General features: G+C 35.2%; 1 protein-coding gene across 11 annotated transcripts in view; it reads right to left on the bottom strand.

Moving 5' to 3' along the window:
• The window catches only part of DENND4C (DENN domain containing 4C), a 133,473-nt gene that overhangs the window by 61,942 nt on the left and 45,032 nt on the right, over positions 1 to 26,499 (bottom strand). For all 11 annotated transcript variants that reach the window (XM_037132360.2, XM_037132356.2, XM_053656441.1 and 8 more), the window contains 9 exons: positions 24,919 to 25,171; positions 23,938 to 24,007; positions 22,074 to 22,243; positions 17,909 to 18,147; positions 16,301 to 16,367; positions 14,915 to 14,973; positions 13,731 to 13,875; positions 9,947 to 10,122; positions 2,252 to 2,352 (listed from right to left, as the gene is read on the bottom strand). In XM_037132360.2, the coding sequence (XP_036988255.2) occupies positions 2,252 to 2,352; positions 9,947 to 10,122; positions 13,731 to 13,875; positions 14,915 to 14,973; positions 16,301 to 16,367; positions 17,909 to 18,147; positions 22,074 to 22,243; positions 23,938 to 24,007; positions 24,919 to 25,171 (1,280 nt within the window). The remainder of the gene's footprint in view (positions 1 to 2,251; positions 2,353 to 9,946; positions 10,123 to 13,730; positions 13,876 to 14,914; positions 14,974 to 16,300; positions 16,368 to 17,908; positions 18,148 to 22,073; positions 22,244 to 23,937; positions 24,008 to 24,918; positions 25,172 to 26,499) is intronic.

The raw sequence follows: 26,499 nt of genomic DNA, 5'->3' as shown, positions 1-26,499 counted from the left end.
TATATAATGTAATATACATAATGATTGAACAATTAAAGAAATTATCAAAATACAGCCTGTGACTTTCTGAACTTCCTCTCTCCATTAATGTAATGAAATCATTAGGAAGAGCTAAGAGAGATAATCAAGCAGACAGGGCACATACAACATACTTAAAACATGATGAACCACAATATTAATTTCTTGTTATTGGAGTTTTGTAATGAGACTCCTTTTAAGCAGAGCAAAATTGTATTAAAATTTAAGAATTTTCATCAGGGACTTCCGCCAAGATGGAGGCGTAGGCGGAAGCACTGAAACTTCTCACACCAAAAAGTTTAAAAACAACAAAGTTTTAGCAACAAAAACGTTCCCAAAACACAGAAACTTGAACTACACGGAAGTCTGACAATAACGAAACCTTCAGCAAAACCGGTAAGAGGGGCAGAGCCAGCAGCAGAGCCAGCAGCAGAGCGGTGTCGGGCAGGAAAGAGCCACCATACCTACCCAGATGCTCGACCCAGGTGCACCAGCAGCCATGGGCGAATCCCAAGTGTGGAAGAACGGGTGGACCCACTGAGGGCTAAACGCGGTCACATATTCACATATTCGAGTGCAGATAAACCTGTGAAGGAGCTACCAGTAAGATGGACCTCACAGGCCCCAGAGGCAGGAAGCGGCAGAGGGAAATGCCATTGTCCCTCTCAGACCCTGCTCCCACATACAGCATAACAAACCAGGGACCTGGGTGGCCCCGCCCTGGTGAACAACTAAAGCTCCGCTCCTCATACATAACAGGCACCAACAGATCAAAACATGGCTCAAAAACAACTCAGAGCCCCAGAGCCCATAAATCTAAGCAATGAAGAAATAGCTAAACCTTCAGATGCACAGTTCAAAACACTGGTGACATAACAAACCAGGGACCTGGGTGGCCCCGCCCTGGTGAACAACTAAAGCTCCGCTCCTCATACATAACAGGCACCAACAGATCAAAACATGGCTCAAAAACAACTCAGAGCCCCAGAGCCCATAAATCTAAGCAATGAAGAAATAGCTAAACCTTCAGATGCACAGTTCAAAACACTGGTGATCAGGATACTCATAAAACTGGTTGATTTCAGTCACAAATTAGAGGAACATTTGAAGGCTAAAATAATTGAAATGAATGGAAATGCACATGAAACTAATAATAAAGGAAAGGAAACTGGGACTCAAATCAAGGGAGCAGACCAGAAGGAAGGAAAAAATGACCAAACAGAAATATATGAAGAAACAAGAATTCAAAAAAATGAGGAGAGGCTTAGGAACCTCCAGGACATCTTTAAAAGTTCCAACATATGAATTATAGGGGTACCAGAAGGGGAAGAGGAACAGCCACAAGTGGAAAACTTATTTGAACAAATAATAAAGGAGAACTTCCCCAATCTGGTAAAGGAAATAGACTTCCAATAATTCAGGAAGCTCAGAGAGTCCCAAACAAGTTGGACCCAAGAAGGAACACACCAAGGCACATCATCATTATATTAGCCAAGATTCAAATGAAGGAGAGAATCCTAGAAGCAGCAAGAGATAAGGGGACAGTCACCTATAAAGGAGTTCCCATCAGACTGTCAGCAGATTTCTAAAAAGAGACCTTACAGGCAAGAAGGGGCTGGAAAGAAGCATTCCAAGTCATAAAATCCAAAGACCTACATCCAAGATTGCTCTATCTTGCAAAGCTTTCATTTAGAATGGAAGGGCAGATAAAGTGCTTCTCAGATAGGATCAAATTCAAGGGGTTCATCATCACCAAGCCCTTATTATATGAAATGTTAAAGGGGCTTACCTAAGAAAAAGAAGATAAAAAAGATGAACAGTGAAAGGACAGCAAACTCACAGTTATTAAGAACCATACCTAAAACAAAAGCAAACTAAGAAAACAGCTAGATCAGGAGCATAAGCATACAAATGAAAATCACATGGAGGGTTAGCAACAGGGGAGTGGGAGGAGGAGAAGGGAGAAGAAGGTACAGAGAATAAGTAGCATAGACGGTAGGTAGAAAATAGATAGGGGGGAGGGCAAGAACAGTAGGGGAAATATAGAATCTAAAGAACATGAGACACATGGTCAAAAACTAAAGGGGAGATGGTGGGGGAGTGGGTATGCAGGGTGAAGGGGAATGAAGGGGGAAATAGAACTGTAATGGCATAATTAATAAAATATATTTTTAAAATAAAAAAATAAAATAAAAGAATTTTCATCAAAATATTCTTTTTTTCTCACATTTACCTGAAGATAACTGGGGATACAATTTCTTCAAAGTGCTAAGCAGATTTTTGCATGGTTTTTTTGGAAGCTGCTTCCAGTTCATGTTCTTCTTTTCATCGGCTCTATAAAACAAAAGTATAACTAATAAAGTCTCTCATCTGTTTTTATGTCAAACTAAAAAGGTATATGGAAAGGATATCTTTACTGAAGCTACAATTGATATACACAGTCTGAATAAGATGTTTTCAAGGAAATTCTTTTCATTTCAATTATCAAGTCAAATTTAATCAATCATACTAGCTCTTCAGCATAGATTTTTAAAAATATATATTTTATTGATTATGCTATTACACTAGTCCCATTTCCCCCTTTTCATTCCCCTCTACCCTGCATACCCGCTCCCACCCACATTCCTCTTCCCTTTAGTTCATGTCCATGTCATAAGTTCGTTATCTTCTACATTTCCCATACTATTCTTACCCTCCCTCTATTTTCTACCTACCATCTATGCTACTTATTCCCTGTACCTTTTATCCCCTCTTTCCCCCTCCCACTCCCCTGTTGTTAACCCTCCAAGTGATCTCCATTTCTGTGGTTCTGTTCCTGTTCTAGTTGTTTGCTTAGTTTGTTTTCATTTCTGTTTTTGTTTCAGGCGTGGTGGTTAATAATTGTGAGTTTGCTGTCTTTTTACCATTCATATTTTTTATCTTCTTTTTTTTAGATAAGTCTCTTTAACATTTCATATAATAAGGGCTTGGTGATGATGAACTCCTTGAACTTGACCTTACCTGAGAAGCACTTTATTTGCCCTTCCATTCTAAATGAAAGCTTTGCAAGATAGAGCAATCTTGGATATAGGCCCTTGCCTTTCATGACTTGGAATACTTCTTTCCAGCCCCTTCTTGCCTGCAAGGTCTCTTTTGAGAAATCCACTAACATGGATTGAGCGCGGGCCTGCGAACCAGAGAAATCCACTAAGAGTCTGATGAGTAGGACACTCACTTTGTAGGTGACTGTCCCCATATCTCTTGCTGCTTCTAGGATTCTCTCCTTCATTTTAAACTTGGCTAAGATAATGATGGTGTGCCTTGGTGTGTTCCTTCTTGAGTCCAAATTCTTTGGGACTCCCTGAGCTTCCTGGGTTTCCTGGAAGTCTATTTCCTTTGCCAGCTTGGGGAAGTTCTCCTTTATTATTTGTTCAAATAAGTTTTCCACTTGTGGCTGTTCCTCTTCCCCTTCTGGTACCCCTATAATTCAGACGTTGGAACATTTAAAGACGTCCTGGAGGTTCCTAAGCCTCTCCTCAGTTTTTTGAATTCTTGTTTCTCCCTTCTTTTCTGTTTGGTTGTTTCTTTCTTCCTTCTGGTCCACTCCATTGATTTGAGTCCCAGTTTTCTCCCCATCACTATTGGTTCCCTGTGCATTTCCCCTCATTTCACTTAGCATAGCCTTCATTTTTTCATCAAATTTGTGACCAAAGTCAACCAATTCTGCAAGCATCCTGTTCACCAGTGCTTTGAATGGTGCATCTGATGGGTTGGCTATCTGTTCATTGCTTAATTGTATTTGCTGTGAACCTTTGATCTGTTCTTCCATTTGGGCCATTTTTTTTTGTCTTGTTGGGCCTGTTACATATGAGGGGCGGAGCCTTAGGTGTTCATCAGGGTGGGGTAACCCAGTTGCTGGGTTATGATGCTGTGTGTGGGGGCAGGGTCCAAGAGGGAACAGTGGCGCTTGCTCCACTCTCTGTCAGATTTGAGTCACTTCCCACACTTCCCCCAAGCCAACTGGGCCTTTCTGGTGCTGATTCCCTTGTGGGTGGGCTTGTGTATGTTCTAGGACCCTGTGGGTCTCTCCAACAAATTCTTCTGTGAGGCCAGGAGTCTCTCCCTGTGCCTCAACCCCCACAGGTGTTTTCAGGCTTTATTTCCTGGTGCTGGGACCCTGGGTTGTGCAGTCTGTTTCCCTCCCCAATTTTGCCTGGTTTATCTGTGTGCGAATGCGGCATCACCCCATCAGCCAGCTAGGTGCCTTGTGTGTCTGCCCTTTGCACTTCACAATCGCCACCTTGCTGAGTCTGCCCTTGGCCAGCCTGTGCCCGGGGTCTGCCAGCTGCTGCCTGTGTGCCTAGGGTCAACTCCCTGCCTTCTGGAGCACCTGAGGTGCCTTTCACGCCTGCTGCCACTGCTTTTTGTGCCTCTACCCCTCTCTGTCTGGCTGCCCGACTCTGCCCCGCTTACCAGTCTGGACAAATGTGTCCATTTTATTTCCTTGGTTGTCCGACATCCATACAGTTCAATTATTGTCAGTTCTGGTTATTTTGTTTCTAAATTGTTATTGTCCTTATTTTGGTTGTGCAAGGAGGCACAATGTGTCTACCTACGCCTCCATCTTGGCCAGAAGTTCCCCCTTCAGCATAGATTTTCAATACTGGAGTTACGAATACAACACTGAAGTCTGGCCTCAAAAGTATTTTAGGATTATGATATTTAAAGTGTTACCCTCACTGATATGGCTCAGTTGGTTGAACATCACCCCACAAAGTAAAAGGATGCTGGTTCAATTCCCGGTCCGGGCACATGCCTGGTTTGTGTGCAAGAGGCCACTCCCTGGTTGGGGTGTGTGCAAGAGGCAACTGATCGATGTTCCTCTCACACATGGATGTTTCTTTCCTTCTCTTTCTCACTCCCTTCCCCTCTCTCTATAAATAAAAAAAGTAAACTCTTAAATAAAAAAGTATCAAATTTAGACTTGAGATTTCAAATTTCCTATTAGAAGCAAATCTCAACAAATATATCAGAGAGGCAGTGACGAATAAAGCATGTTCTGTCCACAATTCAACAGATTCAGCATTTAAGGAAAAAAAAACTCAGCAGTTCAAAAGAATAGTTTTAAATAATGTACAAGTCAGATAAAATTATTTTAATAGAAAGAAGAAACATTTAAAAACACAAAGATGAAAGCACTGTGTACCAACCATAGACTGTGCTCTACATCAGGCTGATATCATTTATGAACATCAATGCAAACATCTTAAATCCTTAAAAAATTTCATACATAAGTACATAAAAAAACAAGAGCAAGATGATGTTTATTTCAGGAATGTACATTGTTTACAACTAAATTATTTATTTACTTTTATTTTTTTATCTTCACCTGGGGACATTTTTCTCATTGCTTTTTAAGAGCAAGGAGGAAGGGAAAGAAGGAAACATTAATGCAAGAGAGAAGCACTGATTGTTTGCCTCCTGTATGTACAAGGACCAGGGGACGTACAGAAAGTGTAAGAACCAGGACTGGGGGCTGAGAATTATGGATGGGAGATGGAGGATCAAACCTGCAACCTTTTGGTTATAGTACAACACACCAACCAACTGAGCCACACCAGCCACAGCACAACTAAGTTACTTTATAATGTAATATACCTACAAAGATCAAAGGAGAAAAACTTAATGTTCACCTCAATAGTTGTACAGAAGTGTTACAAAATTCAACACTATTTATGTTTTAAATAATCAATCTAGAAGTAAAGAGAAAGTTCTTTAATTTATTATTAAGTAATCATGACCCTAGAATGGGGCTGGGAAACTTTTGGGTCAGATAGTACATATTTCATGTTTTGAAAAACATGGTGCCTATGTTACAACTACTCAAATGTGCCACTAGCATGAAAGTAGCCTTGGACCAAATGCAAACAAATGAGCATGCCTACGTTCCAACATAATTTTACTTATAAATGCGGTACTTGGACTGGATTTCAATTCTTGCCTTAAAGCAATAATTAGGAACAAGACAAGATACAAGCTATGACTACTGCTATACAACACTGAAGTAGGGTCTCAGCCAAAGAATTAAGACAAGAAACTTAAAAATAAGAACTGTAGATAACATAACTATTTATAGCCAGAAAGTTGAAGACAATCTACAGACAAATTAAAATAAAAGAATTCAATTAAGTTGCTAGGGAGCTGACCACTACATAAAAGTCAGTAATATTTCTATACTCCAGCAACTAACAAGTAGAAAATGTAATTTAAAATACCATTTACAGCAGTAATAAAAACTACAAGGTACTTAGGAATAAGTAAATTTAACAAAAGATGTGCATGGTCTTTATCAAGAAAAGTACAAGTTTATTGACAATTTTAAATTTATGAGGTAAAATATCACATTCATGGATAGGGACACTATGTCAAAAAGATGTCATTTGTTCACAAATTAATTTATAAATTCAACACAATTCTAACCAAAATCACAACATAATTTTGTGTGGAACTAACTCGAGCTTGTATCAAAATTTATATAGAAAAGCAAAGGACCAAATACATCAAAATAATTTTTTTAAATGGGTAAAAGAACTCTTGCTATATTACATCACAACATTTTTAACAATGTTATTAAAATATGATTCATATACCATACATTTCACCCACCTGAAATGGCCAATTTGATGGTTTTGGTATAGACACAGAGTTATGTAAACACTGCCACAACCAGTTTTAGAATATCTGCATCACCTCAAAAAGAAACCCTGCATCTTCTTAGTCATTAACCTCCAATTCCTCCATCATCCCATCTTACCAATTTTCTGTCTATTAATTTGCATTGAATATTTCATATAAATGTGATCATATAAGGTCTTTTAGCACTATGTTTTCAAGAGTCATCCATGTTGTATACAACTTCATTTTAATGATAATTAAATTAATTAATAATGATAATTAATGACTTAATTCTTTAAAGTCATTAAGATAGTGTTATACTGGCAAGTGGCTAAAACAAAATATCAGAATAATCCGCTTATATAGGCAGATATACACACTAATATAGAATCTGATACATAATGATGTTGACCCTGAAGACTAGTGGGAAAAAGATGAACTCACTATTCAATAAACAGTGCTATGTGACAATTGTTTATGTGTGTGAAAAAAAATAATAAAATGGTATCTCTATGTCATACTATATACCAATATCAAACTTAGCTGAATTAAAGACCTACATGAGAAAAGCAGAACCTTACAACTTTAAGAATATCTGAGAGAGTATTTCATGACCTCAAGCAAAGGATTTTATATACAAGAACCAAAAACAACAATCCATATGAGAAACTGATAAATTTAATCAATTAAAATAAGCTGTTCATCCAAAAACATGTTAAATAGAATGAAAAGACAAGTCAGTGCTGGAGAAGCTATGTGCAACGCACACAACAAACCAAGAATTGATTTCAGATTATGTAAAAACTATTTACCTAAATAAAAAGGATAGACAACAGGAAAATTTACCAAAAAAATGGGAAAATTCAATTAGCAGGAGAGAAAAACCAAAGGATAAAAAGAAAGTAAAATGTTCTATTTGTAGCTAATTAGGCAAATGTGAAGTAAAGCCACAGTGAGATCTCAGTACCATCAAATGAGCAAAAATTTTAAATTCTGGCCATAACAAATATCAACAAACATATGAAACAAACAACTCCCATTTGCTGCTGAAGAGGTGGTAAACTTGACAGAGTAATGTGGCATTAGTAAAGCCTACCAACCAACACTGGCTCTTCAAGGGATATGCTTCAGAGGAATTCTTGTCCAATATGAACAATAATGACCAGAGCAGCCTTGTTAACAATTGCAAAAATTTAGGTACAGCCATGGCATCATCCCTTACACCAAAAGACTGCAGGTTCAACTCCCAGTCAGGGCATATAGGTAGGCTGTGGGTTCAATTTTGATCAGGGCACATACAGGAGGCAACTGATCAATGTTTCTCTCTCACATCAATGTTTCTCTCTCCCCCCACCACCCCACCTCCCTTCTTTTCTCTCTAAAATAAACCTAGCCTCAGGTGAGGTCTGAAAAAATAATAATTTTTTTAAAATCTAGGTACAATCTAAATATACATCAACATTGATAAACATGAAAATTGAAGTAGAGCTACATGCATCAACATGGATGAACCTCAAGGAATGCCAAGTAAAAATGCACAGCACAGAAAACTATACAAACTTTGAAAAAATGCAAAGCATGCAAAACAAAGTATTATTTAAAGTAATACATGTTTCTAAAACACATGGAAATAATAAACATCAAATTTAAGATGAGGCAAGACATGTTACAGAGGACCATCCAGGGGCCCATTCAGGGGTTTCAGATTTATTGGTAATATTCCACTTTTTAACCTAAGTGATAGATACCTTGGAGTTATTTATATTATCCTCTATAATTCTTGGGTATGTAGAATACTTCATAATTCTTTAAATAAAACTGAGCAAAGAATTCAAAATTATTTTTTAAAACAATGTTTTAATTTATAGAAATTTTATAGAAGTTATTTAAAACTAGCAAAATTAAGAATCTCCATAATATTATTTTATTCCTAAGAGTAAGTAAATTAAGGTAAACATCTGAGTTACAACTTTATAAATAATCACTTCCAAAAGTACATCACAATGTACACCACCATGACATAACTGCTTTTCAGGGATAGCAGCTAAAAATCAATTAAAAATTGCTATAAGAAATATTTAGTGCATTCAAGAGGGTCCTTATTTCTAGGCTAGAAGTAAATGCACATATACATAGTAAAGAGCTGCTACAATTATGGTTTCAAAATACAATGGTAGATACATTTCAAAATTATTTTTAAAGTTCAAGCAAATGTTTTCTGCCTTCCTTAAGTTATTCCTTTGGTTCACTTTGGGATACTTTCCAAACCAATTCCATACTGCAATCACTGAAGTCTCACCCAAAATTCTTATTCTTTTCATTTTATGCTAATCTCAAACAGTTCAGAATAACAGTACTCTGAGACCTGGAAGTTCGCACCAACAGTAAGAAATTTTCAGCCTTGGCTGGTGTAGCTCAGTGGATTGAGTGACAGCCTGTAAACCAAATGGTCACTGGTTCAATTCCCAGCCTAGGTCACATACCTGTGTTGCAGACCAGGTCCCCAGTGTGCAAAAGGCAACCAAATACTGATGTTTCTCTCTCTCTCTTTCTCCCCCCCTTTCCCTCTCCAAAAATAAATAAATAAATAAATTTAAAAGCTAAAACAAAGATAAATAAAAAATTTTTTTCAATATTTACTACTCTTTTCCACTTGAGGGGTTGGAAGTGTGGAAAAGTTTGCTTTTAAGCACCCACCAGAGCTGCTTCCTTTATCAATGTGGTATACTAATCTCTATAACCCCACTGCACCATTGCTGTATACCTTTATCACCTCTAGTAAATACAAACTATGATTAATTTTTAATATCAGCTTCTCTGCAATAAAACACATCCTTATAAAAGTCAAGTCCTGACAACTACAGAAATGACACAATATTACTGTGTCATTTCTGTGACTAAGCTCAAACAGGTAAACCCATTTTTTAAAACCTTACACATGGATTTTGAATTAAACCTCGAAAGTATATCAACTCTTCAGCTCTGAAAGCAGTGTTTAATCTTTTTTCAAATCCATATTTTCTTTTGACTAATGTATAAATATCTACTGTCTGCCATTAACATTAGTATCTAAATATAAACTATTTAAATGTAGATGATATTCTTTTCCAAACCACACAACTTTGCAGGATTCTAATATTTGCTCTGGTTGAGATTCACTGAACAAGACCTATTAACAACTTTTGAAAATAGCATTATTCTACATGCTTTCAATGAGCTGTAGGCACATGTGAGAAAATATAAATGGCAGAAAATACTAAAAGAATCAACTTACACATACAACATGTTTGTATCCAAGTCGATGCAGACAACATCTTGTGGCGGGTCATGAAGATCAAAATACCTTGAGTCAACTCCAACTATAAATGGTAAAGGAGCACTAAGCACTGCCGCCAGCGAAAGAGGACAAAGGGGAATATATGGGCATTGCCACTGAAAGGGAAAGATCATCTGGGAAAAAAGTTTTTTAAAATTAGTCAAATTTGAAATTACAATAAAATTATATATTTAACTAATATTACTGAAGGGGACCTTTAAGAAGCATTTATGTCTAGTTCTTTTAAACTCAATGTCATTCCAAAAACTAAATGATTATAAAACATCACTAAGCAATACTATGATCAATGTAATTAAAATCTTTGAGCATGACAATGATCACCAGCACAGTAAAAATGCTAACAGCTCCTTGCATGTTAATTCCTCTAATGTCTATACAAAACCTACATTCAGTTTTATGGAAAAATTCAAAGTAGAGAATTGCCTAAAAAATTAAAAACAAACTCATGATCTTTAAATCTCATTCATTTCATCTATCTCTTAGGTCTCAAAATAGCCTTTGACTAAAATCCAACTAAAAGGACTAAAGAATCAAAAAAAAATTAAAGTGATTCCCTCAGGAATGGTAATAGTTGATTAAAAATTTCAATAAAATAAATTTCCTAACTACTCAAATAAACATAAAATGACTTCAGTGAGGCTTGACATCTTAAAAATAGTGTCAGTATAACACATACCTAAAGAATCTTTACCATGTTTCCTTATAAAGATCTACCTTAATTGTATCACATATGCTGATATTTAAGATAAATTTAATTAAAAACCCAGATTAAATTTTAATAATTAGCTAATTAAATTTTTAATCACTGATGATCAAATTTTTCTTCTATTTTAAAAAGCCTTGCTGTCTTTCAAGGTCTAGTTCAATTCTTATCTCATCCGTCATCACTCACCCCAAAGAACTACCTATAACCTTTACTATCTCTGCCAGTTATTCCTGAAGGTTATTCAGAATTGGGTTTTATCTTCATTTACTTACTCATCAAATATATGCCAAGCATGGTTCTAGATGATGGAGCAGAACAGTGAATAAAACAAAGATCCCTACCCTCATCAGATATATAGTCTAACATAAAAGTCAGCAAACTTTTTCTGTACAAGATAGGAAATCTTGTAGGACTTGTGAGCCTATTTGTTACAAGTACTTTGTCTTCATGCACAAAAGCAGTCATTTTATGTAAATAAACGGCCCATTTCCAGTAAACCATTACAAAAACAGGTGGCAAGCAGGATTTGATTCGTGGGCCACAGTTGGCCAACATCTGGTCTAGTGGGAAGAAATAAAAAATAGACTTCCGGCCAAGATGGAGGCGTAGATAGATGCACTATGCCTCCTTGCACAACCAAAATAAGGACAACAATAATTTAGAAATAAAATAACAACCAGAACTGACAGAAAAATTGAACTGTATGGAAGTCCAAAAACCAAGGAGTTAAAATAGACACATTCATCCACACCCATAAGTGGGGCAGAGTCAGGCAGCTGGGCAGAGAGGAATTGCGGTAAAAAAGTGGTAGCACTGGGAGTGCAAGGCAGCAGCTGACAAACCCTGGGCACACAAGTCAGCAGCGGGAAGACTCTGGGCACAGGGTGGCAAAGGGCAGACCCAGCAAGGTGGTGATTGTGAAGTGGGCACAGCGCGCAAGGTAGCTGGCTGGCTGATAGGGTGATGCCACATTCGCACAGAGATAAACCAGGCAAAATTGAGGAGGAATAGAGACCGAGCAACCCATGGTCCCAGCACAGGAAAATAAAGCCTGAAAACACCAATTTAAAACACCTTTGGGGGTTGAGGCACAAGGAGAGATTCCCAGCCTCACAGGAGAATTTGTTGGAGAGACCCATAGGGTCCTAGAACATACACAAGACCACCCACAAGGGAATCAGCACCAGAAAGGCCCAGTTGGCTTGGGGGAAGTGTGGGAAGTGACTCAAATCTGACAGAGAGTGGAGCAAGCGCCACTGTTCCCTCTTGGACCCTGCCCCCACACACAGCATCATAACCCAGCAACTGGGTTACCCCACCCTGATGAACACCTAAGGCTCCGCCCCTCATATGCAACAGGCCCAACGAGACAAAAAAAATGGCCCAAATGGAAGAACAGATCAAAGGTTCACAGCAAATACAATTGAGCAATGAACAGATAGCCAACCCATCAGATGCACCATTCAAAGCACTGGTGAACAGGATGCTTGCAGAATTGGTTGACTTTGGTCACAAATTTGATGAAAAAATGAAGGCTATGCTAAGTGAAATGAGGGGAAATGCACAGGGAACCAATAGTGATGGGGAGAAAACTGGGACTCAAATCAATGGAGTGGACCAGAAGGAAGAAAGAAACAACCAAACAGAAAAGAAGGGAGAAACAAGAATTCAAAAAACTGAGGAGAGGCTTAGGAACCTCCAGGACGTCTTTAAATGTTCCAACGTCTGAATTATAGGGGTACCAGAAGGGGAAGAGGAACAGCCACAAGTGGAAAACTTATTTGAACAAATAATAAAGGAGAACTTCCCCAAGCTGGCAAAGGAAATAGACTTCCAGGAAACCCAGGAAGCTCAGAGAGTCCCAAATAAGTTGGACCCAAGAAGGAACACACCAAGGCACACCATCATTACATTAGCCAAGTTTAAAATGAAGGAGAGAATCCTAGAAGCAGCAAGAGATAAGGGGACAGTCACCTACAAAGGAGTTCCCATCAGACTGTCAGTGGATTTCTCAAAAGAGACCTTACAGGCAAGAAGGGGCTGGAAAGAAGTATTCCAAGTCATGAAATCCAAAGACCTACATCCAAGATTGCTCTATCCAGCAAAGCTTTCATTTAGAATGGAAGGGCAGATAAAGTGCTTCTCAGATAAGATCAAATTCAAGGGGTTCATCATCACCAAGCCCTTATTATATGAAATGTTAAAGAGACTTACCTAAGAAAAAGAAGATAAAAAATATGAACAGTGAAAGGACAGCAAACTCAGTTATTAACAATCACACCTAAAACAAAAGCAAACTAAGAGGACAACTAGATGAGAAGGGGAACCATAGAAATGAAGATCACATGGAGGGTTAGCAACAGGGGAGTGGGAGGAGAAGGTACAGAAAATAAGTAGCATAGATGGTAGGTAGAAAAAAGATAGGGGGGAGCGCAAGAATAGTAGGGGAAATATAGAATGTAAAGAACCTGAGGCATGTGGTCATAAACTAAAAGAGGGGGAATGGTGGAGGAAGGGGCTGCAGGGGAATGAAAGGGGGAAATAGAACTGTAATAGTACAATCAATAAAATATATTTTTTAAAAAAGAAAATTTAAGAAATTGTGGGTAATTTGAAAATAAAATGATATTCAGGCAAAAAAAATCACTTAGAATTCCCTATATGTTACTATCTCACAATGATTAAAAGTTAAAATTGGGAGAAAGTTAACTGTCTAATTTACTTTCATTAATATTAGGACAGCTGAAATTGGCCAGAGCCTCTCATTTAATGCAATTAAGTTTCATTCACAAGTTTTATTATTCTGTAACCATATAGATTCTTTGAAGAACTCTAAAATAAGAAAAATTACAATTTGAAAGTTTCTCTCAAGTAGAAACATTTCTTTGCCACTCATTTCTTTTTATGTTAAACTTATACTGGTAATTCCAAAGTTGCTTTCGTTGAAGGGAATTTGCCTTTAGAGTAAAAATTCTGTCAGTGATTCTGTACTAAAAGGAAAAATTCTATACTTACAGCTACAACAGCTTCAGCTACTCCAGTCAACACAGCTGGCCTAAGAGAATGCAGCAGAATCTTACTTTCGAGTAAAACAAAGAGCAGCAGTGTTGCACAATTCTCAGGACCCAGATTCATTAACAAGGTGCTAAAGTTGGCTCCACTAGAAAAGGAGAGAAACAGATGATTATGAACTATTTTGCTAAAACATGTTAAGATTTGCTTATTAAACTATTTCCTAGATATTAACAGAGTAAGAATCTAGTGTTGATTTCAAGTCCTGATTTAGTTATCACTGAAAAGTAGCAAATCTAATGGGAAAGTCTAACAGGAGTGTCCAAACTCTTGGCATCTCTGCCACACGCTGGAAGAATTGTCTTGGGCCACACACTAAACACACTGCAACACATAATCAAAAAAAAAGTCTCATAATGTTTTAAGTAAATTTACAATTTTGTGTTGGGCTGCATTCACAGCTGCCCTGGGATGCATGCGGGTGGACACCCCTGGAACAGAATGATTCAAACTCATTTTTTGGTAACAAAAGGGTATTTATCAGGAAAGATATTCCTGAAGATCAACCAACCACATGAGCAGAGCTCAAAAGAATGGAGGTAAGGGCTGGGTGGGGGTGGGGAGGAACATATATAAAGGCTTGTCAGGTTCCAGAAAATGAAATAAACCTATAACTAAAACCTATGTAAGGAAAGGGGTGAAAAAGGCAAAAGATTATTCCAATATGAAAATGACATAATTATGTTTGCATTCTCAAAAGAACACAACAGCTGAAACGTGAATAAAGAACTAAAAGAAGAGCAAAAGGATACCAATTAAAAAAACATGTAAGTAGTCCAAGTGAGAGATCATGCTAACCTGTACTAGTGACGCAGATGAACAGAAGCTAATAGATTTAAAACATTTTAGGAGGTTAAAATCAGTTCACCTTGAACTTTAGTTATAAACTGAATATGAGGAGGGTAGATAAGAAAAGGAAGGTATTCCTTACATCTAATCTCACAACTCTCTTAAGTATTCTATATTTAAAATGGCCCCACCATCCATCTGGCTATCAAAGTTAGAAATATTTAAGTCTGCTCTTACATCATTTGTAAAAATAGGACTTTCTTATCCTAACCCTTAAAATGTTTTAAAGTACTGTGCTCCAAATAACTAAATATATCATTTTAGATAACATTATTTACCTTAGTGGTAAAGGTGTGGAAACTGGCTGTGATAATATGAGCGCATCATGGACTGATAACTTAAAAAAAGAAAAGAAAAAGATAAATTAACCAAGACAATTTTGAAACTGAAAGATTTAGATCAAGGATAAAATAGAAAATACTGTGCAGACTAACACAACAGTTTTGGAAACATGTATTAAGATATAAAACGATAGCTATATTCACTCAATTCTGTAAATTTATGCAGAATTTAACTGTATAAATTCTTTTTAATTAAAGTGTTAATTCAACTAAATTCTGAGTCAGTTAATTGGTTAAAATATAGGTATTTAAAAAGTATGAAATACTTTTTTAAAAAGGTTTTATTTATTTATTTTTAGAGTAAGGGGAAGGGAGAAAGACAGGAAGAGAAACACTGATGTAAGAGGAAAACAGACTGGTTGCCTCTCACATGTGCCCTGACCAGGATCAAACCAGTGACCTCTTGCTTTGAAAGAGGACACCCTACTGAGTTACACTAGCCATGGTTGAAATAACTGCTTTTTAAAAGCCTCAAATTTATTTACTCTACACACTACTAAGCACTTGGACGTTATTTAATACATATTAAAATTTGCCAAACTGAAGCACATTGAAAATTAACATCTGACTTAATGCCACTATATCACATATAATGTTGGTAACACCTTGGAAAAAACTTTAAATTTACTTGCCTCTAGAGATTAATGCTACTCAAACTGCCAATCTGCAAACTGTTATGAGTCCAGGAGGAGATATGTATGTAAACTGAGAGCACACCACTGGGAAACTTTTATGGCAATCTGACATTGCTCACACCTCCCAGACCATGATCAGTGAATTCAAGTCTTTGGATGGGGTATAGACCTGCTCATGTCCATACGGATCTCACACAGTAAGTTGTTCATGTCCATACAGATCTCACACATATGTCACAAGCTGTATACTTATGTAGGTATTCCATTAATTGGAAATAAAAGGAAACTAGGCCTTTAACATAGTTTGAAAAGCAATAGTATAGACTATTTCACTTTCACCCTCTAACTATAATTTATTTCATATTTAATATTAGTCACTTCTATGTTAAATACATGCCCATAACATAATCCTGGGTTTTAAGTTATTAAAATCAGCTACATAAACACCGTATGTAGACCAATGTTGATAATGTCATGAACCAAGAATTATAATTATTCCAATTTACACACAAAATTGAAAAAAAAACATTACAAATGATATTCAGGAAAGATATAAAATGCAGGAAAGTCAAGGACTTTATGAATGCATATTGCTCCACACAAACTTAAAGAGCCACAGAACTGCCACTCTGTAATGATTATAATGAACATGTGTAGGGCGCCCTTCAAATATATGCCTTTTGATTACCTGTACAAGGATTCTTGGTCTTTGTGATGAAGGAAAAGGGATGTTCTGCATAAAATGTGAAATGTGCCTGGAAAAAAATCGGTGAAAAGATCAGAATTATTTTTCCAAAATGCTTCATAGATTTTAACAGATCTTAAATATCATTATATATCATCCCAAATATGACAAAGCCACTTACCTAAAACTTATCCTAAATAAACTTAGTGTAAAGAAATGTACTCATCCTACTAAACTTCTGAAATGCACTGTATGTCCTAATTAAAAGTCATATTATTACTATAGCCAGAAAAATAAGAGTAACATGAATATGGTTTTCATGAAAGAAGCAAATATTTATTGCTCTGGTTATCAGTGCCAATTATGGGGACCAACTAACTGTTATATAATAAGTTGAAAGTAATGATTAATTTAATTCTTTTACTATACTTTGGGCAAACCACTTACTCTCTGTTTTACTACTTATAAATTATGTTTCATAAGTTTCTCAACGTTTTGAGATCTTAAAGGCCATTATAATGCAAGTTTTTACTTCAACTAAGTTATTACTTCAACTAAGTTATTACTTCAACTGAGAAAAAACTATCAATAAATTGATTTTATTTTCAAAAACTATTCATAAAAACTTACTTTTTCAAAAGTTACTAGCTTGTCACTCACATTAAATTTTAATTCAAACAATTTTAAGTTAACTTGGTAGCTGAAAGTTAAATGTATAATTATAGACCATTAGACTGGCATTCCAAGGGTACAACCTGAAAGTAAAAACTGTATTTCTATACCAAGTGGTGACAAATTTATGCACATTACTTTATTATTTTTAAAGTGATTTTGAACAGCATTATTTTAAAACCTACAAATAGTTACCCCAATTTATCCACTAAACTAGCATGTTTTTGCTTGTACTCTATATGCTATAATGTGTGTTTTCAAATTATAAGGAAAATCTATGTTTACATATACTGTAATACTGTACATTTCCACCAAGCTCTTGACACCCCTTAGTTTGTTAGCAGGTTACATAAATTATTTACTATAATAAACAAAATTCAGTGCGCCATTAGAAGTCAAAGAAGTGTAGCTCTCAAAACACAGCGGCTCCACATATATTCTTCTTGCTTGCAAAAGATTTCCATGACAAAGGGGGTTATAAATCAAAAAGAAAACATTTACAATTCTGTCAATGCTAAAACCAAAACCTCGCTTTTTAATATTAATTAACTCACTCTTATTAATTTCTAGATCAGTTTAGAAATATTTTATAGTTAGAACCTGGAATGGCCACTTGTATGATTGGGTGCATATATGTGTATGTGCATAAACAGCTATTTTTCTCTTGGTTATTAGAGAATGAATAGGAAGAACACACACAATACAATGTATCTAAGTTCCTTCCTCAGCTGAATTCTCAAAAGATTATTATTTGGTCATCCTTACCCCCCATTCCTCAATTTTAAATTCACAGTCAATAATTCAGATGAAAAAGGGAACAAGTAAAAAGTAGGGTGATGTGACTCTCCTTCCAACTTTGCTGCTTAAAGTAAACAAAATAATATACAATATATATACTCAGTTTTTTCCAGCAGACATCTCTTTAATCATTATACATACTTTTCAATGGGAAGAGGATGTGGTCCAGACACAGAAAGTTTGTAGATAAACATGAGAAATTTTCTAAAAGCTTCAAAAAAGGGCCAGTGTGAGAGTAAACAAATGCATTTGTTTGAATTGATAGATTTGGAGATCATTTTTCTCTCCACAGGTGTCAACAGGCCCAGCTGCATAAGCTGCTTCTCTGTTAGGAGTTCCCAAGAGTAAGGCTCATAAAACTGGATGGCAGCTCCATATACCTACAGAGCAACAGAATTCCATTATAAGATTTGAGGAGTTTTTCAAATTAATTTCTCTCTCTTATTCCACAAAAATATTTGCTTAGAATGCATGACAGATAAAAATAAGAAAAATATAGACATTGTTGATAGGAATATAAAATGGTGTGGCTCCTGTGGAAAAGTTTGGCAGCTCCACCAAAAGTTAAATAAAGAATTACCGGTTGATATACAGCGATTTTACTCTTAGGTATACAAGTACGAGGTGGGGTCCCAAAGAAAAGAAAAAAATTTTTAAGTAAAAAATTGCATTATTTATTCTTACATGTTTAAACTTCAGTCACCTTCAAAGTACTCTCCATTTGAGGCGATATACCTATTGAGGTTTTTTTTTTTTTCGCAGCTCAAAACAGTTTTTGAACTCATTGATTTTGATGCCTTCTATTGCTTCTGGAGTTTTTTTTATTTCGTCTCTTCTATATCAGCAAAACATTTCCCTTTGAAGACTTTTCTCATCGGGGAAACAAAAAAAGTCACTCAGGGCAAGATCAGGTGAATACAGAGGGTGGAACATGAAGGTCATGCCATTGTTTGGTCAAAAACTGCTGAATGCTCAGTGCAGTGTGGGCAGGTGCACTCAAAAATCACTCCTCATGAAATGGGCAAATGCACTGAAAGAGTCTTCAAAAAAAAAAAAAAAACCAAAACAGAAGCAAAACACAGCCTCTCACAATGACACTAACTGGTACACTGATACAGATGAGTTCCTAGAGCACTAACCGAGCCCTCCAGAAGATAATTACAGGATTTGTTTGGATCCTCCCCTATTTATTCCCTGCTTTTTGAAAGTTCCTATTATGCCACATCACTTTTACAAAAGACCTATATTAGCACCTGATTATGCTAACAGAAATAAGTCCAAAGGGGGTTTTTACTTTTATAAAAAAGGGAAAATAGCAAAAATAGCATTCAGCATGTTTTGCAACCATTGTTATAGAGGCAGTATGCACCCCAGCAGTAAGAGCGGCACCATCAAACTCCTTCCCAGGGAACCACACTCAGCATCCCCACGTCATGCCCCCATACTTTAAACTGTGTCTGTGAGCATCTGTGCTTTATCTCAATTTATTCTGCATGTCTGTTAGCAAGATGTGTCCTAAGGTATCAGAAAAGCCTAAAGATCTCATATGGGTGTTTGTTATGCTTAGCATAAAGTGACGTAATTAATACATTTTGACTATGAACTAAATAAATACATCCTACATGTGTTGAACTTGCCTGGTCCACCATTTGTACTATCTACACAAAGAGAGAAAGAATCTTGAGAGGTGCCAAATTACTATTGGTTCTATTAGTAAAAGAGTCGCCTCCTTTAGCTGGCATCCAGTAACGGATAAAATGTAAAGTCTATTGTTTAAGTGGATTGACAGGTGTACAAAGCATGATATGTATTTATCATACCATTCCTGCTTTTACTATATGTTAGTGTTACTTTAAGTTTCATGTGTTATTTAATATGGTTTGGTAGGTTATTTTGGGACTCGAGGAGTGCTCGAAAATTTTTTCTGTATAAATTAATGGCAACTGTTTCTTCACTTTACACCATTCTGGATTGTAAAAGAGTTCATAAAAATGCTCTACTTTCAGAGAATAGGGGAAACCTGTATACCCAAAAGAATTCAAAACAATGACTCAAACATATATTTGTATACCAATGTTTATAACCACATTCACATTAGGCAAAAGGTGGAAACAACCCAAATGTCCACTGATGGATGGATAAACAAAATGTGGTATATACAAGCAATGGAATGTTACTCATCCTTTAAAAAATGAAATTCTGACAAATGCAGCAACATGGATGAACCCTGAAAACATTACACTAAGTGAAATAAGCCATATACAAAGGGACAAATATTCTATTATTTCATTTATGTGAGCTACCCAGAATAGGCAAATTTGTAGAGACAAAAAGTAAAATAGAGGTTACCAGGGACTTAGGATGGAGTGAGGGAAACTTTTGTTAGGGAAATGAAAAAGTTCTCAAACTGGATAGTAGTATATAAATCTTCCAACTATTTTGTTATGTATATATCACATTAACCCTTGTTTTTACAGATATGACTCTCCCATATAAAATTATTTCAAAGTGATCTCAAGAGGTTTTTTAAATAAGCATATCAATGAGGCTTGTTGTTCTCTAGTGGTTAAATTTGGTAACTCAAGAGTTTGAAGATATTAAAATTTGCATTCATATTTAAATTTTTCAGATAAGAGAATAAATGATTGTCAAGATAAAGAGCTTAGTTGTCAGTAATCCATTTAATGTAGTTGGACTTCATTCAGTGAGTATTCTACTATATTCCAGATACTGTGCTGGATCTTAAACTTCATTGTCTTTAATACAGTGGTGGTAAATTTGTAGCCTATATAATGAGGCCACAGATATATTTTGTTTGAACCACAAGAGTCACCTTTGGTTAGCTATAGTTTTCAATAAAATTGCCTATTTTATCAAATTTCCTAAGAAAATTTTCAGTTTCAAATTTCTACTATATTAGTAGTTTATTTTCTAATATTTATTTCTAATATCTTATTTCAAAATATCACTCTATGTCATTAGTACTGCTTTATATATGTTTTCAATTTTTGACTACTGCAAACAAAGCATATACATGTTTTTCGAAGATGTATACACTCTTATCTCTTAGGATATGCTCAGGACTATAATTGCTGGATCACAGCGTAATTTCTTTTCCTTGCTGATGATGTAGAAGTTCTATATTTGGAACTTCTATATTTGGATACAAGACCTATTTTGAACACATATATCATACTATTTTCTCTCAACTTGGGACATACTTTTTCACTTTCTTCATGGTATCTTTGAATGAATAGATGTTCTTAACTCCAATGAGGTCTATTATTCATCTTTTTTCTAGTGGCTAGTGCTTTCTGAATGCTGTTTAAATTATCTTTGCTTACTCCCTCTATTTAAATATATTATGTTCCCTATGACTGTCATTGTTGTTGTTGAGAAATTAGCCAATCTAATAGTTGTTCATTTGAAAGTAAACGTCTATTATTTTTGTTGATTTTTGTCTTGGTGTCCCTATAAGAAAAGAGGTGGTTTTGTGTTTTTACTTTTTTCCTACTGAAGCTTCAGAGCGTATCTTTAATCCAAAGACTCAGTTTTTCATCAACCCTGAAAAACTCTCAACCAATTAACTCTTTATATGCTGCCACTCCCTTTTCTGGTCTCTCCTTCTGAAATCCATTACATATCTATTGGCCCTTATGATTCTATCCCGTACATATTTCTAAACTCCTTTTATGTTCTTCTGTGCTACATTTAAAGTGATCTCTTCCACTTCATGAATTCTCCTTTGATACATGCAGAGAAGACTCTCTGTTGTTTAAACCACTTACTGAATTCAATTTTAAGAACCATATTTTTCACTTCTAGACATTTGATTCTTTTCCAATCTATTCATTTTTCAAAATATGCTGTTCTTTCCTTTATGCTTTAAGTCCCTCTTTTAGATCTTGAATCATTTCAATTATATATTCAATCTGTAATATCCTTCATATTGTTATTCTTTCATTGCAGTATCTTGAAGGTCTGATCCAGCTTTGAATTATGAGTCTTGTCAAGTCTTCCTATGGTTGCTATGTCTTCTAACTTTTACTATAATCTCATTTTAAGGTGTGAGTTTTAGGGGTGTCTCTCCTGAAAGACTACATTTGCTTCTGTAGAAGCTTCAGGGTTATCAACATCCTGATATCAGTTTTCATGCTGACCTTTCACCTTGGGCATTACAGTATTTAAACCAAAATGTAATCCTGTTCCAATAATTCTAACATTCAAATAAAACTTAGGCTATATTAATCATTTTACAGGATTAAAATGTACACAAAATAGGTTAAATAAAAGAAGAAAAATATACCTTTTCAGCAGAAGAACCTGTCAGGACAAAAGTTGAAAAAACTGGAAGTGGGTATTTGGTTTGAGGATCCCAACATTCAATAGTAGCTCCCATAGGAAGGCAGAACAGAGGTACAGATTCTGAAAGTGGAAATGACTCATAATCATCTTCTGGATATCTAAAAATTAAACCTTGTGGAGAAAGGAGACAATGATAAATTTTTAAAAATAGTTACTTCTCCATACATTATATGTGATAAGTTACTAGGACACTTGAATGGCAAGTTTCATGGAAATATTTGTGTATAAAATTCTAAAATCAATTTTTCTCTTGCCATATCAAAAATTAAGATAAATGAACAAATTTGGCCCTTTTTTAAATGTATGGACTTTTAGTTATAAAATGTATTAAATATACTAGTTAAAACTCTACTTAACAGGATCATAAGTCTTAATGTATTTTCTTCTACATACTGCCAATATCTTATAGGAATGGTAAAAATACACAGGAAAATTTACCATTTCAGTTAGACTTCCGTAAAAAACTCAGAGAAGGGACAAGTATTATGAAATAATACCAAGAACACAGAAATTATCACAGACCCTAAACTCATCTTGAGAGAGAAGCAGTATAAAAGGCATGCAACATGAAAAGTAAATGGAAACCATTTATGACTGAGTGAGAGTATGTGAGACCAAGTAAGTAGGTGTGTGTGGGGATACTCTGAGAAGCATAACGAAGCCCTTTCATAATAAAGTAGCTCCATGGCATTAGTTCCTTACTCTTTATATGCAGACCACATCTGAGATAAACACTTAAAAATCAGTAGCAGATTTTTGAGTCCAAATTCAGTCTTCAAACTCTATTCTAAATTGTGTCATAAAAAATACCTGAATAATTTCACAAAGCTCATTTCTGTTAGGTTCTTTTATAATTGACACTTTCTCCCCACCTAAAAAATATTTTAAGAAAATCATATACAATCAACACATTATAGCAATATTAACAGTATCACATTTTAAAATGATACTGAATTTATCATTTTTATATAAATTAAATGGTTTAATTCATTAGTATCACTGTCTCTATGAATACAATTAATTTTTCAGATATAAATTTGCCTAACTTCTTTGAAATAAAACTTTATTCCAAAAATTGCTCATGATCAAAAAAGTATTTGACACTGCTTGTTTTCACAAAAAGAAATATTCCAGTATTTCTCTTTTATTTACAACTGGAACATACCTGTATTTTCAGTTTTTATCCCACCATACCAGCGGGATGAAGAGGTCACACTTAAATCTTTACAGCCCTTGACACTTTACTGTGCAGTAAGTATGTGGCGATAGATTTCTCAAACACGTCATGGCAGAAAAGTTTCTCAGGCCCTCCTCTCCTCCATATAGCTGATTCTTTGCAACAAGGGAGAAAGGAAGCAAGTCCACCTTTCATGGCAAGTAACATGTGGTTTCAAATCAGACACACAGAGATAAGAGAAGGAAATATAAGAAGTAAAGATGCAGTTTGACATCTTCCTGGTTGCCAAAATAAAAAAGATCACAGAGTAAACACTTTTCCACTGAATTGTTAAATCTATTAGTGTGGACTAAAAGTGTATGTTTATTCCACAAATGGTTGCTTGGGATGGAGGCTTCTATTTAATTAACAATACTTTTTTGGGGGTGTGGGGGGGACAATATTAATATATCTTGTAATGTATAAAATATATTTAACAAAACTTATACCTTTACATGCTGAAAGTATAGATCATTTCATTTATAAATAGATCAATTCTGTAAAAAAACATACACTGCCTCTCCTAATGAAATGTTAATGTGCAATAATAACTACAGTAACAGACAATTTTTTTTATAAATTTACTTACCAGCTTTATATGCTATTGAATTAGAAGCAGGCACAGACTTCTTATAACACAAAAACACACTGGAACCCCACTGTAAAATATAAATAGGGTTTAAAAAAGACAAAAGAGAAAAAATTTCATTTTGTCAAATGTCATCTATAGATTCTGATTATTTATTCAGGGAGGTCTATTTAAAATATATATTTACCAAAACTGACTATACAGGATAAAACACAGCAAAACATGAAGTTGAAAACACCAGAAGAGTAAAATAACATTGCCACAAATATCAAACTGACGTGAAGCCAGTTTCAAAAAGTTCAGAATTCTATATCATCTAGAACTGCCTATATTTGAGAGACAGAACAAACTAGAGTGAGCACTAGAGTTCCAACTAAGAGAGACTAGGGTTATCTGGGTGCTATACAGTCATTACCTCCAGATGCAAATCTGTCTTGACTAACAGCCATGGCCGCATTAGACATCTCATGTGCTTATACCACATACATGTAAGCTAATACTAGTTTCATGTAAACATATTTTTCAAATAAATCTAACTCAATAGCAAACTTTAGTCTCATGAAACTATAAATCAAATGTATATCTTCAATTTTCCTCTTCATTGGAGCCCTTTTAAAAAATATGTAAATATTTAAAATAAATACATATAAGGGGGTCCTCACCCAGTCTCCCTTCAGTTATCCTCAAGAAACACCACTGAAACCTAATAAAAACTGCTATATAATAGTGCAACAAAAGCAAAATTAGCATGTACCCCCCCAAAAAATTCTGACTTTAAATATCTATTTTCTGGATGAAATTATTCTAAGATATCAGGTAGGTAAGGATTTTTTAAATTACAATGCATCAAAAATTAGAAAGCTAAAAATAATAAAAATCATGAAAATATAAACTGAGACTAAATTACATGCCTGATAATAAACAGGAATCCAAAAATTATCTTTTGAAAATGTGAAACTAAAAATTAAACTTTATTCTTACCATTCCACAATTTAAGTTTTTGTCAACTTTGCAGAAGGTATGAGGAGGGGTTTCTCCTTTACTGGTTACAATAACACAAATATCTGTTACAGCCAAGGAATTCTGGGGTCGAATTAGAGGAGCCCTTCGATAAGTGATAAAGATTCTTTGTGAAGTAGTTGAACTATTGTTGACATTGGCACAGCGACCATAGGGTGTGGCTTGGATCACTTCACATCCTGGAATAAGTCTTTCTTTCCCTTCATATAGAACTCTGTAGGGCAAGGAGAGGAGAAATAGGTAAGTAAACAAATTTCAGGTTAATGCTGGTTTTCTTCTTGAAAAAAAAAATGGGTCTCTATGTACTCTCTCCCAAATCTTAACTGCAAACCAAACCTAAAATTATTACTTTGGGAATTATAAATCTTTTTCTTATATTTAAACAGCTAGAATATAGTTTTAAGAAGTATAAATAGGATCAAAGAACTTGATTTTTTTCATTGCTTATTATAAGAAACATGAAACAAGAAAAAGGGCAGTACCACAAACATGTTCAGGTCAATTCCTAGAGAACGAGTAATCAGATACTTTCATACACCATTCATAACTCCTGTTAAAGTCTTGCCTTTAAAACTCCCTTATTTATTGGATGAGCTAATAAATAAAAACATGTCTTATGGTCGTGGATAAGCAACTTAATTCGGTGAGATGTCAGTGTTTCCCAAATAGATCTACAGAGTCAATACAATTCCTATTTAGATCCTAGTTGCCCTTTTTCTTGTAGAAATTGGCAATATGTCCTTTAAGTTCATATGGGAATGGAAGGCACATGGTATTATAAGAACAAATTTGGAAGACTCACATACCCCCATTTCAAAATTTATCTTCTATTATCTTTTCTATATGCTTGAAAATTTTCAAAAAACGTAAGTGCTAGAGGAAAATACTAATTTTGAAGTCAATGAATCTGATAAATGGAGGAAGATAAGAATTTTGGACAGTAGTCTGTGATTCTTTTTATCTTAATAAGTATATCTGACATATATTATCCTGTTAGATTATACTTTATGGAGTATTCAGCATTATGAGGGAATATCATATCTTACTTATTTTAACTAAATATCTTTTCCAGAAAATAAAAACTATTTTTGTAAATACCTCAGTTTATATATCAGTCAAAAAGATCAAAAGTTGGACAATGGTGTTTCATATTTAAATGAGATGGGTATCTGTCTTATAGTGGCTAATAGGCTTTCCAAACCTCACCAATATGCTTAAGGGGGTACAGTACAAAGGGGAGGAACAAGTAAAAACATTTAGATCACCAGATATTGACAATTATTTGATCTGGAGTGAAATATTTACCACAATCAGAGACAACTACATACTCTAGCAAACTTGGATCAGTAAAGTAGTATAATAGAAATTAGATGCTTTAGAGAACTTCAAAGTTATATATGAAAGAGCCACTTGCAACCTGAAAGCATCTAAATATAATTATCTAAATAATCATTTTATTTTTAAGTTGTGCAGCTCAACCACAAGAAACAATAATCTTTTGGAGATTCACATCCTTTCTATTATGACTGAATGGTGGGGGGT

This window comes from Artibeus jamaicensis, unplaced genomic scaffold, assembly GCF_021234435.1.
Source record: "Artibeus jamaicensis isolate MK-2021 breed Jamaican fruit bat unplaced genomic scaffold, CSHL_Jam_final scaffold_1964, whole genome shotgun sequence".
NCBI classification, from domain to species: domain Eukaryota; kingdom Metazoa; phylum Chordata; class Mammalia; order Chiroptera; family Phyllostomidae; genus Artibeus; species Artibeus jamaicensis.
Note: the sequence above shows the minus strand (reverse complement) of the source record. Positions and strands in the feature narration are given on the sequence as shown.